The sequence below is a fragment of the Carettochelys insculpta genome, chromosome 22 (genome assembly GCF_033958435.1).
Source record: "Carettochelys insculpta isolate YL-2023 chromosome 22, ASM3395843v1, whole genome shotgun sequence".
NCBI lineage: Eukaryota > Metazoa > Chordata > Testudines > Carettochelyidae > Carettochelys > Carettochelys insculpta.
The window spans coordinates 19,417,768-19,438,502 of record NC_134158.1 but is presented as its reverse complement, the minus strand read 5'-3'; the positions used below and the strand labels follow the sequence as shown (position 1 = coordinate 19,438,502).

At 51.3% G+C, this 20,735-nt stretch overlaps 1 protein-coding gene across 6 annotated transcripts; it reads left to right on the top strand.

The window, feature by feature from the left end:
- The first annotated feature begins 1,444 nt into the window (after nucleotides 1–1,444).
- Nucleotides 1,445–19,963, top strand: LOC142024345 (delta(3,5)-Delta(2,4)-dienoyl-CoA isomerase, mitochondrial-like). 6 transcript variants are annotated; one of them, XM_075016278.1, is made up of 11 exons: nucleotides 1,493–1,581; nucleotides 5,952–6,090; nucleotides 11,104–11,281; nucleotides 12,651–12,739; nucleotides 13,257–13,381; nucleotides 14,801–14,849; nucleotides 15,313–15,377; nucleotides 17,612–17,682; nucleotides 18,410–18,481; nucleotides 19,042–19,192; nucleotides 19,681–19,963. In XM_075016278.1, the coding sequence occupies exons 2-11, from the start codon at nucleotides 6,036–6,038 to the stop codon at nucleotides 19,783–19,785; spliced, it is 960 nt and encodes a 319-aa protein (XP_074872379.1). In that variant the 5' UTR covers nucleotides 1,493–1,581; nucleotides 5,952–6,035; the 3' UTR covers nucleotides 19,786–19,963. The 6 variants fall into 6 exon arrangements, 5 of the variants coding, with proteins under 5 accessions (XP_074872380.1, XP_074872379.1, XP_074872381.1 ...); XM_075016279.1 differs by lacking the exon at nucleotides 5,952–6,090 and having other exon boundaries at nucleotides 1,445–1,581; XM_075016280.1 differs by lacking the exon at nucleotides 5,952–6,090 and having other exon boundaries at nucleotides 1,527–1,663.
- The last annotated feature ends 772 nt before the right edge of the window (nucleotides 19,964–20,735 follow it).

The following is a 20,735-nucleotide window of genomic DNA, read 5'->3' as shown; positions in this document are numbered from 1 at the left end:
TAATCGCTAGAGCCGCTGCAGTGCTGAGTTTTCGATTGGAGGTTGACCCACACGGTCCTTGTGACGACCTTTTCCTGCGCTGCAAAGCTTAAAAAAAACTTCATTTCAGGGCCCACAAAATCTGGAGGTGCTTCTGCTACTCAAGGTTTGTGGTATGAATTGGAGGATGTGGCAAGTTGAAGGTGTGGGTATACCATGAGTTTATAGCGTAGCAATATATTTTCTTATCCTTTCTGAGTAGTTCATGATAGTGTAAGCTTTTTTGACTGCTGCAGTATTGAGCAGATGTTCTGAGGAAACTGTCCACAGTAACGTAAATAACTTTCTTGATTTCTTGAGTGGGAAGACCTCATTTGGATCCCATAATTTTGTATGTGTAGTTGGGATGGTTTTTGGTGGGCAGTAATGCCATTTTAGAATAGAACCAGGCCTAGAGGGAGGGTGGGTCTGTCAGGTACTATAAAGCTTTGTGCAAGAAAATTCTAATTCTAAGAGTTGAGGCTTTACGTGTCTGTGGCCATTTATTGTTTGATGAGAAACAGGTTTATATTAAGCTGCCCCAGCTGTCCATGTGCAATTAGACCCTGAAAAAACAATCCTGGAGCACCTTATAGACGAACAGATTTTTTTGGAGCATTAGCTTTTCATGGGCAAATATCCGATGAAGTAGATATTTGCCCATGAAAGCTTATGCTCCAAAAATCTTAGTCTATAAGGTGCCCCAGGACTTCTTGTTTTTGTGGCTACAGACTAACACTGATACCCCTCAGCTACTTTCACCCTGTTTAGCATTGCACCCTTTATTTTAACAAGCTGCCCCCCCGCATGCATTCAGGGGAAGGTAGATTACTTCTGTGCTGGGCTCAGTGTTGGAGAGAGAAGACATCGTTAATATGAAACAAGCGAACAAGCCTTTCTGCTGTTCTCCAGGTCTGTGACTCAGGGAGACAATACTGAGTAAATCCTCACTGCCAGCAGCTCGACCGCAGCCAGGAGACAGTGGAAACCTCTAGTCTCTACAACCCCACCCAAAGTAAACCCCTTCTACCCCTAAAAGCGTGGGGGAGGTGGCAAAGCCCCACCCCTTCTGTCTCGAGGAAGGGGGAGTCAGGCTGGCAGCTAGTGACCCTCTCAACAAGGGGGCAGAACAGATGGGGCAATAAAAAGAAGGAGGGTGGGGCACCTGTTGCCCCTCCTCCCTCGCGCCATGCTGCAGAGGCTCTGAGGCCTGGGTAGGTTCCTTCTGCTCGCAGCTCCCCCGTGTGTTTCTGGAGCGGGGGTGGGTGGTGTCACTTCCGCCCCGGTGGGTGTCGTGGCGGACGCGTCCCTTCCGCTTCAGCGGCTCTCACGGCGGAAGGGAAGGGAAGGGAGGAGCGCTGAGACGGGGCCGCCATCTTTCCTGCGGTGTTGCCATTAGCTAAAATGGCGTCGGCGGGGGCGGGGTTCTGGTTCAGGTGACCGGCTCTTGGCGTGCTGGTTCCGCCCCTGGGCGCGCGAGCTGTGGCGTGAGGCGTCAGCGCGGGAGGCTCCGTTCCATGGCGGCGTTTGCTGGCTCCGGCCTGAGGGGGCAGCTGCTGAGACGTGAGGGACCGTTTCTCCTCTACCCGTCTCCCGGTGTCAGCCATGGGGGGCAACCCCCCCACTTCGCCTGTGGGGAGCTCCAGTGGGTCACCCCTTTCTTGGCGTGGCAGGGGAGCTGCCCCCGCATTTCATGTAGGGCCCCCCAGCTCCACAGGGGGCTGGGTCCCCCCCTTCCCCGCCCCCCAAGACTAATCTTCATCTCTGACCTAGCAGCTCCCCCTGCCCCTGCTGCATGTCACTGGGGGGGCGGGGGTGCAGGGATGGATGTGCCCCTGAGCCTTGTCTGTCTGGCAGCCCCCCAGCTGCACGGCACTTGGGGGCATAGAGATGTATATACCCACCTACTGCTCCAGAACCTCCATCTAGCAGCCCCCTATCTGCAGAGCATTTGTGGGGGGTGCAGGGATGGATGTGGCCCTCACCCCTGAGCCCTTGTCTGTCTGGCAGCTCCCCAGCTGCAGGGCATTTGGGTGGTGTCCAAGGCATCCTTCAGTCTGCGTAGACTATGGATCGTGCCCTTGGTAACTCCATTTAGGGTTGTCATTTGCACCGTTGACTGTGACTCTGGAGGCCCACACGAGAGTGACGGTCCTTGCTACATCTGCTGCATATATGTGGGTGTCTGGCAGATCCTTGCTGTCCTTTCTACGGGTTCGCTGCTTCTCTGCTAGCTGTCTGATCTTCATCTTGCCCTTCTGAAGGCCCTTGTGTAGTTCCTGCTTCCAGCTGCTGTGGTTGTCTGCCAGCTCTTCCCAGCTATCTGGGTCGATGTCCACCTCCTTGAGGTCCCTCTTACAGATGTCTTTGTAGCGCGATTGGGGGCGTCCGGGAGGTCTTTTGCCAGAGGCTAGCTCACCGTACAGGATGTCTTTTGGGATCCTTCCATCATTTATCACGTGGACGTGGCCAAGCCAGCGGAGCTGCCGCTGCCTGAGGAGGGTGTGCATGGTTGGAATTCCAGCTTGCTGGAGTACGGTGGTGTTGGGCACTCTGTCCTTCCACTTGCGCTGCCTCAGGCGCATTCTTGGGATATCGTGGAAGACATTCAGCCTCTTTTCCTGGCGGGCATACAAGGTCTAAGACTCGCTGCTGTAGAGGAGGGTGCTGAGGATGCAGGCTCTGTAGACTTGCATTTTGGTGTGAGTGTACAGCTTGTTGTTCCACACTCTCTTGCAAAGTCTGAACAGAGTTGGGCTGCTTTTACCATCCTCCCGTTTAGCTCAGACTCCAGCAACAGGGTGTCGGTGATGGTGGACCTCAGGAGAGTAAACTCGTGGACGACCTCTAGTGTGTAATTGTCAAAGCTGATTGATGGAGGTTCAGCAATGTCCTGACCAGGTACCTTTGTCTTCTCTAGGCTGATGGTAAGCCCGAAGTCCTTGCATGCTTTGGAGAACTGATCCAGCAGTTTTTGAAGCTGGCCTTCTGTGTGTGCAACTACAGCAGCGTCGTCTGCGAGCAGCATGTCTCTAATGAGCACTTCCCGCACCTTAGACTTAGCCTTCAGCCTTGCAAGATTAAACAGTTTCCCATCAGATCTTGTGTGCAAAAAGGTGCGCTCCGTTGAGGATCCAAGGGCGTGCTTCAGGAGGATTGCGAAGAAGATCCTGAACGAGGTCGAAGCAAGGAGGCATCCTTGTTTTACGTCACTTCTGATGCTGAAGGCATCTGATGATGTGCCGTTATATTGGATGGTTCCTCTCGTATCTTCGTGGAAAGACTGGATCATCTTGAGTAGCTGTGGTGGACAGCCTATCTTGTGGAGCAATTTAAACAGTCCATCACTACTGACCGAGTCGAAAGCCTTGGTCAGGTCGATGAAGGCGAGATAGAGTGGCTTCCTCTGCTCCCTGCATTTCTCCTGCAGCTGCCTCAGGGAGAAGATCATGTCAGTGGTAGAGCTCTCGGTGCGGAATCCGCACTGGGATTCAGGATACACCCTCTCGGCAATCTTCTGGAGTCTGCAGAGGATGACACGAGCGAACAATTTACCAGTGATACTGAGGAGGGAGATTCCACAATAATTGTTGCAGTCACTTCTGTCTCCTTTGTTCTTATACAAGGTTACAATGTTGGCTTCCTGCATATCCTGTGGAACCTCACCCTCTCTCCAGCACAGGCACAGCAGCTCACGTAGGGGTTCCAGGAGTGTGTCCAAGGCACACTTGAATGCCTCTGGTGGTATACCATCCTGGCCTGGGGTCTTTCCTACTGCAGTGCTGTCAGTAGCTTTCTTCAATTCGACCACAGTTGGTTCCTGGTCCAGCTCATCCATAACTGACAGGAGCTCGACGGCATTGAGGGCTGTATCAACCATACTATTCTCGCACAAGTACAGTTTGGAGTAGTGCTCAACCCATCGCTCCATCTGCTTGGCTTTGTCAGTGATGAGTTCACCAGATTTGGATTTCAGAGGTGCCGTCTTGTTCTGGATGGGTCCCATTGCCTTCTTTATGCCCTCGTACGGTCCCCTCTGATTACCAGAGTCAGCACAGATCTGGATACTGCTGCATAGCTTAAGCCAGTAGTTGCTGGCACAGCTCCTGGCTGTCTGCTGTGCTATTTTTCTGGGTACTCTGACTCGGTGAGCATTTATATTCCAGAAGTGCAGCGCGCTTCTTTTTGATGACTGAAATCATCTCATCGGAGTTAGCTTCGAACCAGTCATTTGTGTTTTCCAGCTCTTCTTCCAAACACTGACAAGGCCGTATTGTAGATTGTGTCCCTCAGATGCTGCCATCTGGATGTCACATCAGCACCCCCAGGGCTGCTGCGCAGATTCTCTTCAAGGGTGTCTCTGAACATTTCAGCTTTTTCTGAGTTTGTCGTCTTTCTGGCATCAATGCGGGGCCTTCCAGTTGGTTTAAAATGATGCAGCTTCTTGGGTCTCAGCTTGAGCTTGGAGCAGACTAGCGAATGATCTGTATCGCAGTTGGCACTGTGGTAGCTGCGTGTCAGGAGGATGTTTTCGAGGTTGTCACATCTGGTGATGACCAAGTCTAATTGGTGCCAGTGTTTCGAGCTTGGGTGTCTCCATGACACTCTGTGCTGTGGCTTGGTTCGGAAAAATGTGTTTGTGATGCACAGATTGTGGTACGTGCAAAGTTTGAGGAGATGCTGTCTGTTGTCATTCATTTTTTCCCACGCCGAAGTGACCTAGGCAAGAGGGCCATGAGTCACGATTGGCTCCAACTCTTGCACTGAAGTCACCCAAAAGGTACAGTTGTTCATGAGCAGATATTTGCACTATGGCAGCACTGAGCTCATCATAGAACTTGTCCTTTGCTTCTGGTGTGGCGTTCAGGGTTGGAGCGTAAGCTCTGATCAGGTGGACAGGACCAGTGCAGGTTTGAAGTTTGACCTGAAGGAGTCTTTGTGATCCACCCGTGACTAGCTCCACCATTTGCAGAAGGGTGTGTTTGATGGCAAGCCGACACGGTGCTCCCTGGGTTCCTCTTGGGCTTTGTCCTGTGAGGAAAAAGGTGTAATCCTTTTCCTTTATGGATCCTGAAGCTGCAAGTCGCGTCTCCTGCAAAGTGGCGATATCAACTTGGAGCCTCTTCAGTTCCTCGTTGATGACGGTGGTCTTTCGGGTGTCGCTGATGTCCTGAAGATCTTCAGTCAAACCAGTCAGCGTGGTCCGTACATTCCAACAAGCAAGCTTGAAACTTTGATTTCCTTTCCTTGTTGGTTTGTCTGGTGCTCATTTCAGTCACTTGTCAGGTTTGAGAACCTTAAGCCTCATGCACCCAGTGAAGCAAGTGAACTGTGGCGAGACAGTACCCTACTGGCTGGGGGCTGCCCAGCTTAAGGCGGGCGGTGACTGTCCAATGAGATGCGGTGATCTCTCCCACCGTTGGAAGCAACCCCTGGCGCTCGTTCTTTCCGCCAATCGAGCAAGAGCTTATAACCAGTATCTGTTGCTTCCCGAGTTGGTTCAACACTGTTAAGCGATGTTGGAGTAGCTCTCCAGGCGCTAGCCTGGGCAACTTTTATGGAGACCCTGGGCTGCCCAGACACCAGGTCCCCCTCTCGGCTTTAGTGATATAGTCCAAAGGAAAGGATAACCTCTACGTTTGGTACCAGCTCAGCTTCAGGAGTTGCTGGGACAGTGCCAGAAGTTGACACAGAACCGCCTTGGGACTCCCCTCCGGATTTTCTGTCAGGGTTTACTCCCTAAGTCTTACTCCTTCCCGGGATAACCCACAAGGCAGTGGGGCATCTTCCTCCGCCTTCACAGGAGTTGTCGATTTGCGGCACCAGACCTCCTGGTCTGCTGTGGAGACTGTGCATTAGAAGGGAGAAGGAACAAGTCCCTCCATAAGGTCAGTATGTGAAACAGACCAGACCCCCCTCACTGTGTTTCGCAGGTGAGCTGGCGCAGTTGCCCGGGGGATGGCGTTGCTGTAATGCACAACAGCTGGTAGGAGCCAACAGTGAGAGTTGAGTAGTGGATGAGGACCAGTGCTTCCGTCTGCCTGAAAAGGCACAGCTGCTGGAGAGTCAAAGGTACTACCTCTACCCCGGACACCCCACATCCACTTGGGTGGTGTAAGGATGTATGTACTCCTCTCCTGTCCCAAACCCTTCTCCATCTTGGCGGCCCTTCCCTATCTGCAGAGCACTTGCAGGGGCATAGGGATGTATGTATTCCCCCCAGCCCCTGAACCCTTGTACGTTTGGCAGCACTCCCCAACTTCCCAGGTGTGTGTATGTGTGCGTAAGGCTGTGTGTGCTCTGTCACTCTGCTAGCTCTTGTCTCTCCCCAGGCGTAGGTCCCCCAGGGGGGTAGAGAGAGAGATGTCTCTTCCTCCTTAAAGAACAGGTAGGTGCATCTTATGGCGGCTGTGTGACCCAGTGGGCAGCATCCAGGGAGTCTATGGTCCCTGCCTTGGCTTTCCCCTGTAATACGCGGGTGAAGCTCTGGATCTGCCCTTGAGGGAACCCCGCATAGTTGTAAGGAGCTCATCATCATCAATAACCGTGGGCTCAGCGCCAGTTGGAAGGAAATAGTGAGTGAGGCATCAGACACCATCTGTCCTTGTCCAGCGTGGAGTGGCTTGGTTTCTGTAGACTAGCTCTGCGCCAACTTACTATATCATCTATCCAGTCTCTGTCGGGTCTGCCTCTCCTATTCGACCCATCCATTATGCCAAATAACAGGGTCTTGATTTTTCAGTTTGTCGTCCATTCTGCAAATACGCCCAAATAGTTGTAGCTTCTGTTTTATAACCTTCTGCAGCAGGTTTTCTTTCGGCTGTGTCTTTCTATGTAATTCCTCATGGGTGATCTGCATCCGTCCTATTCTCAGAATCTTTCTATTACAACTCCTTTCGAGCGCCAATATTCTTCTTTTCGAATCTTTCATTATCACCCATGTCTCACATCCATACAACATACTGCTGAATACACGCTTTATCAAGACGCTCAGCTTCGTTCTTAAGCTAATTGCTTTGCTTTTCCAGATCCTATCCATCACCTTCAATGTAAAGAGCTGGGCAGTGTTATATCAGTGCCCAGAGCTGGTGGTGGGGCTTGGTGACTGTGGCTGGACGTTCATCAAAATAAGTTGGCAGGTGCCCGCATGGATCAGCGAGTGAAACTGAGCCCTCATGAAAAAGGATGGCACATCATAAAATTTATTTCAGCCATGGATGGAAAAAATTAAGAGGGTTTGGGGCTCAGAGGGCACATACACTGTAGTTGGGTCAGCCTAAGTTTTCAGTGAGGGCCAGGCCTGAGAAACAGCGTGAATAAGCGACTTGCCCCAGGTCACACAGGGAACCATGCTGGGCGAGAGCAGGGAGCTGATCTCAAGGCCTGGCCCAGCACGCTATCTATCATATGCACCCTCCATCTCCTCTTTTCTAAACTGAAGAGTCCCAGTCTTTTTAACCTGTCTTTGCAGGGGACCCGCTCCAAACCCCTAATCATTTTTAGTTGCCCTTTTCTGAACCTTTTCTAGTGCCAAAATATCTTTTTTGAAGTGAGGAGACCACATCTGTACGCAATATTCAAGATGTGGGTGTACCACACTTTTATAAAGGGGCAGTAAAATATTCTTTCTTATTTTCTATCCCTTTTTTAATGATACCTAACATCCTATTTGCTTTTTTGAATGCTGCTGCACACTGGGTAGATGTTTTCAGAGAACTACCCACAGTAACCTCAAGATCTCTTTCCTGATTAGTTGTAGCTAAATTAGCCCCCATCATATTGTATGTATTCTTGGGGTTATTTTTTCCAATGTGCATTACTTTACACTTATACACATTAAATTTAATTTGCCATTTTGTTGCCCAGTCACTCGGTTTGGTGAGATTTTCTGAAGTTCTTCATAGTCTGCTTTCGTCTTCACTATTGTGAACAGTTTAGAATCGTCTGCAAATTTTACCACCTCACTACTTACCCCTTTCTCCAGACCATTTATGAATATATTGAATACGATTAGTCCTTGGAGTGACCCGTGGGGAACACCACTCGTTACCTTTCTCCATTCAGAAAATTTACCATTTATTCCTACCCTTTGTTTCCTGTCTTTTAACCAGTTCTCAGTCCATTAAAGGATCTTCCCTCTTATCCCATGACAGCCTAATTTACACAAGAGCCTTTGGTGAGGGACTTTGTCAAAGGCTTTCTGGAAATCTTAAGTATAGTACTATATCTACTAGATCCCCCTTGTCTGAATGTTTGTTAACCACTTCAAAGAATTCTAATAGATTAGTAAGACATGATTTCCCTTTACAGAAACCTGACTTTCGCCCAACAAATTATATTCTTCTACATGTCTGACAATTTTATTCTTCACTATTGTTTTGACTAATTTGCCTGGTACTGAAGTTAGACTTATTGGTCTGTAATTACCTTTGACCTATCTGCTACTGAATGTCTCTCCTCCCCCACCCCCTTTGCAATGTGACTTATGTTGTTTAAGAGCCAGACTCCGAAAGCCTGTACAAAGGACACTAGGGGAAAGGTTGCACTTTTGCATGCAGCGTTTGTAGGCAGAGTTTTGTCCCAGAAATGCATGGTGTGTTTGGGGGTTTATGTCCCCCTTCTCTAACCTCTTCCATCCAAATATCCTAAAGTCCTTTGCAGACAGGAGTGGCTTTGGCCTATCAACCTTCTGAAGTGGTTCGAGTCCTGGGTTTAGAGTTGGGTGAACTGAAGTGTGAAGCAGGGAAGGGACTTGCCTGAGTATCACAGAACTGGTTGATGAGAGCTGGGAATAGCTCTGGTCCTTCCAGGAATAGTTAGAGCCGAGGCAAGGAGTTAAGAATCCTGAATTCTAGCCCTGCTTTGTCAGGAGAGTGGTGTCTAGTGGTTAGAGTAGGACGGATGGGAGGCAGGACGGGAGGCAGGACTCATGGATTCTATACCTGGCTGTGGGAGGACCATGGTATCTAGTAAACAGAAGAAGGGGACTAAGAATCAAGACTCTTAGCCTTGATTCTTAGGTCTGAGAGGCAGTGTGTTCAGTGGTTGGAGTAGCGAGGGGAAGGGCTAGGACTACTGTTTTTTTTTCCAGGTGTTGCAAGTCACTTCCCCCACCTTGTGCCTCAGTTTCTCCAGTCCACAAAACTAATTAACACTGGTCCACTCTGACATGGGTGGTGAAGATTGAGATACTCTGCAGATGAGTCAGAGAGCATTCTAATCATATACATGCAAATAAAGCTGCCCCCAACCTGTGCACGTTTGAGATCCCCTAGGAAGGTCTGAGAAAAACCTGAGTGGTTTCTTCTGTGATCAGTGTGTAAATAAAACTGCATAATAAATTGCAGCCTACAGAGAGATTTTTAATAAGCACCACCTGGAAAAATTTAACTCATCCTCCTAACTTTCTCAAACTCTGATGGCTTCTGTATGTACTGTGTCCTATTGTTTCGTCATCACACGGTTCCCTGGTTAATTATTCTTCCAAACTCTCATCTTATACAGTAAACTCTCGAAATATGTGGCTTCAAGTTGCCTGTATCTCGCTTGAATGCAAGTTAAGCACAACTTGAAGCTGTTCTGCAGCTGTCATCCTGCCTAGCTGCCCACAGCTGCAGACTGCTAGGCAATCTGAGACTCTTCTCCCTGCTTTCCCCCAGTGGTGCTGCTATCAGGCCGACAGCTGTGCAGCTGGGGGAAGGCAGGGAGAAACAGCCAGGAAACTGACTGACCCTGGTGGGCTGCTGTTCAGTTTCCCTGTCAGCAAGGGGAAGGGGAGCTGGGAATCAAGTTTCAGCCTGGCTCCTAGCTCCCTTCCACTTGTAGAGCAGCAGCAGCCCTCATCACTCTTCTGGCTTGAAGGAGTGAAGGGGAGCTGGGAGGCAGGCTGCTTCCTGGTTCCCAGCTCCCCAACACTTGAGGGACGGGGAAATTGACCAGCTTGTGGCTGGTCAGTTTACCATGTCCCCCAAACAGTGGGGAGACAGGAACTGAGGTGCAGTCTGATTCCCAGCTGCCCTGTGCTGGCAGGAACTGGGAAACTGACCAGTCATGTGGTGGTTAGTTTCTGGGTTCCTGTAAGCAGTAGGGAGAGGGGAAACAGGCTGCCCCTTGGTTACCAACTCCCTGTCGCTCTGGGGGCCAGGAAACTGACCAAGCTTGGTGGGCTGGTCAGTTTCCCAGCTCCTGCAAGCCCAGGGGAACCAGGATGCAGCCTGGTTCCTGTCTCTCCTGTCAACTTGTGCGAAAATTGGAGTTATGCAGGGGTTGCAGGAACACAACTCCCACATAATCTGAGGGTTTACTGTATGTTAGAGGCTGCACTGAACTTTAATCTTTGAATGGCAAAGAAAACCGAGGTTAAGACAGTACATGGGTTCCAAAATTTGGGGGGAAAGAATTCTGAGTCAGGTACTGATTTTAAAAATGACGAAGCCCCAAGAGCGCTTCCCTCTCCCTGGGCTAGTTGGAGTGGGGTGGGCATGCCAGGGCAGGCCCCTGCACCTCCAGCAGGGGAAGGACGCAAGAAATTGTCTTCTAAAATCTCCCTTCCTGTCCCCTCTCCTCTTGCCCACCCTCCCGCCTGTGGAGCGCTGACCCGCAGAATCCCAGCCCTGGCTTCCTGCTGCTCCTTACCACCAGTCCCTGCTTTCCTGCTTCCTTCTTCTTACCCGTATGACCCTTCTCTCTCCTCACTGGTCTGCGTTCCCTCCTCCCTCCAGATTTGTTGTGCGGATGGAAGTGAAATCCAGATTGCGTATTGTGGTTTGGATCAGGAGTTGAGCCTGGCAGATGTGGATCCACATTTTTGTATCCACACAGACCTCTACTGACAGATGAAATAGATGGACTGGGAGGGGAAAGGATGGGAGGGAGGCATGGGGGAGAGGACGTGCCTGAGGTCTGTGGCAGAGCCCAAAATAGGACACAGCAGTCCTGAGTCTCATTCCCTATCAGTTGGGCAGTACTGCTCTTCTAGTGGTTACAAAACTCTGTCCCATTTATTAGTGCTCCCAAGTAGCTCCCTGCAGGGAATTCTGCTCTGCTGGGATCCCTGATGTTCATGGGTGGTGTGTCTTTTTCCAGAGCTCTCCGGCCAGATTCGGCCACTGCTTAGCTTCAGAGCCATGTCATCGGCACCAGGGCAGCCCCATGCATCTCACAATTATGAGACCCTGAAGGTGTCCCAGGCACAGGAGAAAGTGCTCCATGTGGAGCTGAACCGTCCAGAGAAGCGGAATGCCATGAATGCAGTGTTTTGGAGGTAAGGGAATTCTAGGAACCCAGGGCTGGAGGGGCCCTCGAGTTCCCCTAGGCTGCCCCCCTCTGCTGCGGCTAGGTTGCATCCCTAGACGAGAAGAAACAAGCAAGAGGAGGGAAGTGGACAGTTACTGGCTGTATTTGAGGTGTTGATAGCACCCATTGGATTGCCAGATGGTGGTACACTGGGTCAAATCTCAATTAGATTTTTTTCCCTGGTGAGCCCATGAACAGACTGTGACAGCACTGGGGTTGGGTCGAGTTGGAGAGCAGTGGTTCTCAACCATTCTTGAATCGGGGACCTGTTTGTAAACCTCGATGGCCAATTGCAACCTGTTAACTAGCTACAGCGCTAAAAAGCATCTGGCTCACAAAGTGTTTCTTACCTACCTTTAGAACAACAGCAGGCAAAATCCAGCCCACAGGCTGGGTCCAGCCCATCAGATGTTTGGCTCCAACCTACCATATCCCATGGCCCAGTGGGACAACACATGGACAGACTCCCTCACTGCCTCTCCCGCACACTCTACTGAAAGTGACCAGCTACTGGGGCTGTGTGCGTCTTTGTGTGCTGTGGGAGGAAGGGTTCCCCACTGCCCCTGGCCTCAGCACAACCTCTCAGCTTTCATTGGCCGGAAACCATTCATATTGTAGAAAAGTGTGACCCTTGACCACTTACCAAATTCTTGGAGTGGCCCCCCTCAAAAATTATTGCCCACCCCTGCTTCAGAATGTGCACATCAGTGTGATGTGTACTAAGTAGTACACAGCAGTGACTTCTGTCCCACAGGCCGGCCGGGCTCTGAGCCCGGCTCTCAGTGCGACGACCTGGGTCACAGGATTGCAGCGGCACTCATGTTTGGCCCCTTCTTCATGATGGAGAAGGGATTGCTGGAGCGGATCGGCAGCAGTGAGTGTCCGGTCACAGCACATGCAGCAGGGAGCCATGCCCAGCCACTCAGTGGGACTGGAGCTGCTGCTGCGGAATGAGTGCAAGATGAGCTCTGCCAATCTCCTGCCCAAAGTTCCCTCTAATCTTATCCAGCTGTGCGCATTGGGGTTTGATTGCCTTGTGCTTGTGCTGTGCCATGCCATGCCATGTGTTTCTGTTAAGCAAACCTGCCTTGCCCCATAAGAACCTCGTCCCCAGCTGTCATCCAGCAGGCTGGGAAATGGAGGCTTGTGTGTTGTGTTCGAACCTGGTGCCCGATGGAATTCTTGTCTGGATCAGTCACAAACTTGCTGTTTCTGGGGCAAGAAGGGTGGGGCACTCTTCAGAATTTGGCAAGAGGATTTTGGTAAGTTTTTATCACTGAAGTAACTATTCCTCTAGCGAGAGCCTGTCTGAGCTCCTGTTTCACTGATCCCTGCAGGGAGATGGTGGAGTGTTTCAACAAGATTGCCCAGGACTCGGAGTGCCACGCAGTGGTTGTGTCTGGCACTGGGAAGCTATTCACTGCTGGTAAAGAAACCAGAATTGTCTGGACATGAGAGCAGCCTGGGGCGCGTGGCTCGCATGTCATGGGGATGGAGTGGGCTTCCTGCCATCTGGAGTCTAGTTCCAGGTTGCGATAGTGACTGGTCACTATGCAAGAAGTTCTTTGACTGGACACTATTGACTGAGCTGGTAGAAGCTGTGCTGGGCCAGTCTCAGCATGGCCTCCCTCTGGGCAAGGCTGGCAGAAGGGCTCTGGTCTTGGCTGTGAATCCTGACCCCTACTGGGATGTGCCAGGCCAGGCCAATCTTGGTGCATCTCCCCTGAGTGGGGCCAGCAGCCTTGAGTAGGAGTTCCCTCACTATGTCTTGCATTACTCCAGTGGCCCTCATCTCACTGGTTGTGTGTTGTCAGTGTCTTGCCAGCTCAGCATCTGGTCCCTAGGTATAGGCCTGCAGAGAAGGCGATTGTTACTCTTGTGATTGAAGTGGGAGGGGAGAGTGTGATTTTCCTGGTGTGATTATATCCCCCTCCCCCCCGCAGGCATTGACCTCATGGAGATGGGCAGCGTGTTCATGGTGATGGAAGGGGATGATATGGCCCGCAAGGCATGGAATATACGCAAGAAGCTCAGGGAGCATCAGGAGACCTTCAGTGTACTGGAGAAGGTGAAGTAGCTCTGCTTGGCTGGTGGGTAGAGCACCTGCCCTTCCCGGAAGCAGTTCTTCCGCAGTGTGGGCTACGTGGGAAATGTTCACTTAAATCAAGTGCATATGATATGCAAGAAGAAGTAGGCCTTAAAACACCAGACTTCAGATGAGCTAAAATTCAGTTTGTTTGCACAGTCAGCCGGTGTGGAACTCTGCCAGTGGATGTTGAGAAGGTCAGGAAAATAACAGGGTTCAAAAACGGACTAGATAAGTTCAGGAAGGATGGGTCCGTCAATGGCTATTGCAGGGATGTGTCCCTATCTTTTATTTGCCAGAGACTGGGAAAGGGCGATGGGATGGATCACTTGCTGATTGACTGTTCTGTTCCTTCCCTCCGAAGCACCTGGCATTGGCCACTGTTGAAAGACAGGATGCTGGGAGAGAGGGACCTTTGGTTTGTCCCAGTGTGGCTGTTCTTACATTCTTAAGTGAATAAAAGTTATGAACAGTCGTGACTCGAGCTACAACCTTGGATCATGGTCATAAATTATGATTTAGTTTTAACAAGAGGTATGGGGGAATCTTTAAATAGTTTGAAATTAGTAGCTGCTGTATTTGCATTGATGCAAATAATATATTTTATTAATAGCCAGTGAAATAATTTTGTACAGAATATTAACCACAATAGCAAAATAATGAATATTAATTAGCTTATAATTCTTTAATATAAAGAGGGATGATCCCAATTTATAGGAAGTCTTATGCACAGCTTAAAAAAACCCTTTACCCATTCCTTCATCCAAAATTAATTGCCCCTGAATGTTGTTTCATCTTAAAAGTGCAGGTATAAACATAAATTGGTTACATTTAGAGTCTTTTGTGCGTGCTTCCTTTAGTGTTGTCACATGATATGTTCTTACATTTCATAACTTGCCACTTGCAGTGTTGTAGCCGTGTTGATCCCAAGGTATGAGCAGGACACGGTGGGGAGGTGCTACCATAAGACACCTCACATCAATGAAAATGTACAGCAGCTGACCCAACGGGGGCCTTGTTCATGGTTAGAACTCATGGGCCCTACTACAATATAAACAATAACACTAACATGCCCTGTGATCACAGAGGACTACATCCAAACATCTCCCTGACCCCAGCTAGCACTGTAACTCCCTCTGCCAGCCCTCCTTGGGGGAGAGTTCCCTGGCTTTGGGGTGTGCCTAACGCTCCCTTTGTAACAGGGCTTCCCAGCAGCACCTGGGGCTGGCCTCTTATGGCCCCATTGTGAGCCCTGCAAGGGCTTGACATAAACAATCTGGACAGAGCTGGGCATAGAAGGGACCAGTGTTCCTGCTGCCCTTAGCAGTGGGTATCTGAGCAAGGCAGGGGCTGGATTGCTTTGGCTTGTCTGTGATTAACTTCTTCTTGGCTTTCTTCCAGTGTCCAAAGCCCGTGATTGCTGCTGTCCACGGAGCCTGCATTGGGGCAGGTGAGGCCCATCTGCCTGGAGATGCGGGACAGGGAGGATTCCTCATAGGGATGAGAAGGACAGCAGAGCCTTTCACCTGTTAGAGCCCTGCTTCCAAAGTAGCACAGGCCAAGGTGTGGCTGTTCAGCTGCCTATGTGAGAGTAGTGCAATGAGGGTTTGACTACCAGTGCAGAGGCATCCAAACTGCCCTCAGATATGGCTCTAGTCAGCAGCTTCACAGCAAGCCCGTGGATTCACTTGGATCATGTAGAAAGCTTGAGGAATCATAGGGTGCCTTTCCCTATAAGTTGGTACTGAGCCCCACACACCACTAGGGGGTGCCAGGCATCCACCCAAATAGGGACTGCGTGGTCTGCCTCCATGGAGACACCTGGTCCTAGCCAGAAAGAGGAAAGACAGGAGAGTGGTGGAGGTATGAGAATGTTACAGCAAGAGCAGAACCGTTGTCTGTTGCCTTTGCAGGTGTAGACCTGATCTCTGCCTGCGATATCCGATATTGCACCCAGGACGCATGGTTCCAAGTTAAGGTACATCCTGGGCTCTCTGCTGCCCATCCTGTGAAGGCAGAAATGTCATTAAGGTGTTGACTTTTTAAGCATGTTTTGGAGCATGCTGGTGACAGTGCTGTACTTTTGTGGCTGTCTTGCTTTTTAACATACCAGTGGAATAACTCTGCTTTCCACACAAGGGAATATAAGGCAGTTATGCAGTTGGGCAATTGTTCTCCAGAGTCTGAGTGCATTTAAAAAAGTAGTCGTTAGCTGTGATGCTTCCCAGAGGTTTTCAGGCACCTCACCAACGCTGCCTTTACCTCGAGGCAGTCTGCTCTGGATCTGCTTCCTGAATCCACCAGCACCTGGCCATGTTCTCTCTGTACAGGCAAGCGCGAGCACCTGAGTCCTCAGTTATCCCTCTGGAGTGCCGAGTCCTGCTCAACAGAACACCTGCAGAACTCTCAGATTCTCTGCTCCCCAAGGAAAAATTCACAATAGCTTGTAAAACTCATTGCAATTACACAGAGTGAGAATAAGTTTCTTGTCCAAAAAAGAGGCAAGTGAAAGATTGGAAACAGTTACATGCAAACCAAAACCATAACTCTCAGTGCCTCACCTTCACTGACATAATTAGTGTCTCCTGCAAGATAGCAAACTGCAAATCAAGTTTTCCCAGCTTTTTAACCACTTTGGCTGAGGTCCCTCTTTCATGAAGCAAACTCCTAACCAGGAGGTGAAAGTGGTGAAGGGTGCAAGGTTGTCTCTCTGCACCTACAAATGAATCAAAACCAGATCCTCCTCCAACTCCCCCACTTGTTAATTTCCTTTTGAAGTCTCTGCATGCTCTTGACTGGCATTAGAATTGGAAATCTAATAGACTCCTGTTGTGACAGGTTTTCTGTCCTCTGGCTGGAAAAGTTTGTCTCAAGGCACACTACCTTTGTGTGACCTGCTTTCATCTACAGCCCTAAAGAGCAGAATCTTCAGCATTTGTATAAAAATGCCTCACTCTTTTCTGTACAGTAGACCACTGACTTACGCAAAAGTTGCATTCTTGTGCAACCCCACATAAGTGAAATTTCATGTTACTCAGAGAAGACAGGAAATTGATGAGCATAGCATTGCTAGTCAGTTTCCCCTTTCATCTTCCCGCCACTCACAGGAGCCAGGTGCCAACTCCCCACCACCCTGAGTCCCATTAAACCAAGATATGTGCTGCTTGAGTGTGTGTATCTTGGGGTTCTACTGTACATACATCTCATAATGATCGCAATGACCAATGGAACACGGGTTTTTGGCAGAGACCTTTTGGTGAACCCCTGCGCTCCCTGTACCCTTATGTAGTCCTGTGCGCTCTGGGGATTAGCAGCAAGAGTTCTTTCTGTTACAGTTGCCTTTCACAATAGCACATGGTATGCAGAGAATCCAAACCAATAGCCCTAAGAACCCTTTATCTCAACTATGTAGTTGTGATAATGCATCAGTTATGTTCGTGGCGTGTACACACAGAAGTTAGATTAAAAAAAAATATACTCTCACTAAGATTTCTGCAAAATACTTTTTCCTAGAATCCACAACCCTAAAACACCAGAGCCCACAAACAGAGGGAGACAAAGCAGGCTGCCCTGTAAGGCAGAGTGGCTCAGCTCACCTTTGTTTGGGCTGAGCTGGCTCTTTGGTGACTGAATCTAATCTCATGATTTCCTAGGGAGTCCCCTGGCCTGCCAGCAGAACCAGGAAACACCGACCCCCCCACTTTCCTTTCCACCCCTTCAGGTATTTAAAATGACAGATCACAGCTGTAACCCAGTTTTCAGTCCAGGTGTATCAAGGCAGTGGTGGTAGATGCTGGCGAGGTGTGTCAAGGCAGCTGCTGCTTGGAAGCTTGTGGGCAAAACAGTTGCGGCTGATAAAAACTAAGCAGTTGGCTGTCAAATGTGCCATTCCCTCTGCAATAACTACTTAAAATAGCCATCTTCCTTGTCCCAGTTCCACGGGGCTCCCTGGAGTGGTAGCTGGTCCACGTGTGGCAGTTCTGCAAGCCTGGGTTGATACCCAAGGCAAGGAGAGCCTTGCAATTTACAACACAGTCTCCGTCCTTGAGGCTGTCACACAGCCTGGGCTGTTTCCCTGCAGATCTTGGTAACAGATTCAGCCCCCCACAGCACAGCTCCTTTGTGTTATGTGGGGCCCCCAGAGGCAGATGCCCCTTCTTCTCAAGTTTATGTACGGTGGTCTGACCACTGCCCCTTTCTCCCCCTGTGCAGGAGGTGGAAATTGGACTGGCGGCAGATATGGGCACCCTGCAGCGCTTGCCCAGGATCATGGGGAACCGGAGGTATGTGTCCACAGCTGGTTTCAAACATGGGGACTGGTCAGAGCTCAGATTCTCCCCAACCCCTTTGAGAGGGGCAGTCAGATGACTGGGAGCTGGCTGACCTATGACCAGGCTAACAGCCCTAGCGGGTTATGTTGGGAGTGACAGAATCTGAGCACCTGGTAAAATGCCCCTCTGGGCTCCTCCGGTCCCCATCCTTCCCCAGCCCTGGTTCTGCTGCAGCCCTGTAATGTGAGGAGTCAGTTCCACCTTTGACCCCCTCTTTGTCATGCCATTTGTGCATTGCTGGGCCTGCCTGGCCAGGCTCCTTGAAATGGCCACATTGTAGGCTGGCTCACGCATCACCCTGTGGTCTCTGCCCATGGAGCCTCGCTTGGGAGGGCAGTGGGGGAAGAGTCTGAAGCCGGAATGGCACCTCAGGATGCCTTTTGAAGAGAGCAGTTGATCCCGCCCTTTAAAGGCGGAGCTGTTTTGACAGCACTGTGGGGTGGCGACTTACCAAGAGCAGAGAGACCGCAGGGAGCTGCAGCCCAGTGGAAGCAGGTTTTGTACCCATTCTCCCCCACCGCCCCTGGAAGCGGGCTGGGTGTAACAGAGGAGCTGCCAGCGTTCTGTGCTGGCAGAGCGAGGGTGGAGGGAGATGTGGAGGAGGTCTCTGTACAGCACAGTTGGCAAGGCACAGCCTCTCTTTCACCCCCACACCTGACCCTGTGCTCTCCCCTCCCAGCTTGGTGAACGAACTGGCTTACACTGCCCGCAAGATGATGGCTCCAGAAGCTGAGAGCAGTGGCCTGGTCAGGTAGCTGTCCCCAAGAGTGCATTACCCAGGAGCAAAGGCCCTCCTCCTTCCAGAGGTGGAAGAGCTTGTGTCACCTGCATGCAGGTGGCTAAAGGGAGAGACAGAGGAGTTGGGGGGCTTATAAGCCTGTAAATCTGGCTGTTTTGGGATGAGATGCAGGAGTCCTGGCTCCCTGTCCCTTCTGCTCTAACCACTAGATCTATGTCCTTCCCAGAGCTGGGTCCTCCAGAACCCAGGAGTCCTATGTGTAACTGCACCTCTTAATTCCAGTGTCTATGAGGAGCAGGGCCGTGCCCCTGAGAATAGACAGCCCCATGCCTGGTCAATGGACAGAGAGGCTGAGCGCCTCCTTTCCCCCACTGTGTGGGTCTCTAGTTTAGAGTCACTGGCTAGGGTGGCAGGCCTGGGCCACACCTCTGTCATAATGTGCACTGTGATTGGCTGGAGACCCTGCTTCTGGGAGCCAGTTCTGTCCCTTCTGCAAGTTAGTTGGCTGATTGTCCTAACTAAGGGGTCTGAGCGCCCCGCTTAGCTCCGCGTGGCTCTTCCCCTCTCCCCAGCCGGGTTTTCCAGGACAAGCAGGCAATGCTGGAGGGCGCCTTCGAGCTGGCGGCCGACATCGCTAGCAAAAGTCCCGTAGCCGTGCAGGGCACCAAGGTCAACCTCCTGTACTCCAGAGACCACTCTGTGCCCGAGAGCCTGCGGTACATGGTGAGCATTTGCGCCGCTGCCCCTTAACCTTGACCCACAACCCTCTGGGCTCCCCACCCCCAGTTCTGCCCACGCCCCTCAACCCTGACATACAGCTTTGCCAGTGTCCCTCAGTCCTGATCCACAGCTCCTTGGCTCCCCACCTGCAGCTCCGCTGGTGCCCCTCAACCCTGTCACAGCCCCTCCCACAGCTCTGTCTGCACTCCTCCACCCTGACCTACAGCTTTGCCAATGTCCTTCAGTCCCAGCCTGCAGCCCCCAGGCTCCCCACCCACAGCTCCACTGGTGCCGCTCAATCCCAACTTGCAGTCCTCTGGGTTCCTCACCTCCTACTTTGCCAGTGCCCCTACTCCCAACCCGCAGCCCCTGCTGTCCCAGCCCTGGGGTCTCTATCCCCAGATATGCGTGAAACCTCCCATGACTAGAGGTTAAAGACCCAGTGCATTTCCTTCCTCTGTGTCCCCCTTTATCTGCCGTGTCTCCCCCAGGCCACCTGGAACATGAGCATGCTGCAGACGGAGGACCTCGTGAAATCTGCTCAGGCTGCCCTGGAGAAGAAGAGCACCAAGGACATTGTGTACGCCAAGCTGTAGCCCGTGGTGCTCTCCGGACCCAGCTCAACTGGACTGCCAGCCCACAGTGCCTTTAGAGTCCCTCCCCTCCCTCCACGTTGAGGCCTGGGGCCTGTGTTAGCCCCGGAAAGTTCTTGTTTCGTAGAACAAGGTCAGATCAACACAGACCTGAATTATTAATAAACTAAAACCTCTGCTGCGTGGGGTGTGGTGCTGCATTGCCAGACCGGATCACCCACCCAGCCCTTCAGCACTCCATGGCCCAGCAGGAAGGAATGGGTTTGAGCCCAGGGTTTGTGCATGGGAGAAACTGAGCCCAAGGTGGTGGCTGGAGAGTGGTGAGGGGCAGAGACTGAGGCCTGGAATAGCCTCCCAAATGGGGCTGCTAGAAGGAGCAAGCTGGAGTAGGGGGACCACTGTAGCCTTTAACCAAGCTGCGGTGGGCTGCTCAGAGCCCGTGGAGCTGCCTCTTCCCTCTCCACCACCCTAGGGCAGGGGAGAAAGCAGGACTGTCAGGCCTACACCAGGCAAAGGCTGAAGTGTGGGACTCCAGTTGCCCCTAGCAGGGGCACAGATGGTTACCAGCCCCAGGGAAGCCAAGGGCTTTACCCAGCCTGGGCTTGGCCATGCAGCAGACGCACTCTGACCCTTTCCCAACCGCTCAGGCCCCACAGCTCTCTGGGCTTCCCACCCACGGCTCTTCCTTGCTCCTTGACCCTGACCTGCAAACCCTGGTGGTAACTTGGGGTTACCCAGGTGTCCAAAGCACAAGGAGGCCTGGTGAGTCCTTCCCAGGGCACAGCTCTTTCTCTCCATGGTCCATACCAGCTTTCCATGCTCCCCTCTCACTGGCCAGAGTTGGGAACATCTGCTTGGAGCGGCTGGCCCCAGGCAGTCCACAGACCTACCAGCCCCGTCGTTCTCATGGGACTAGGCTCCAGTTCTTGTTCATTTTGCTGTCGAACGCCAGC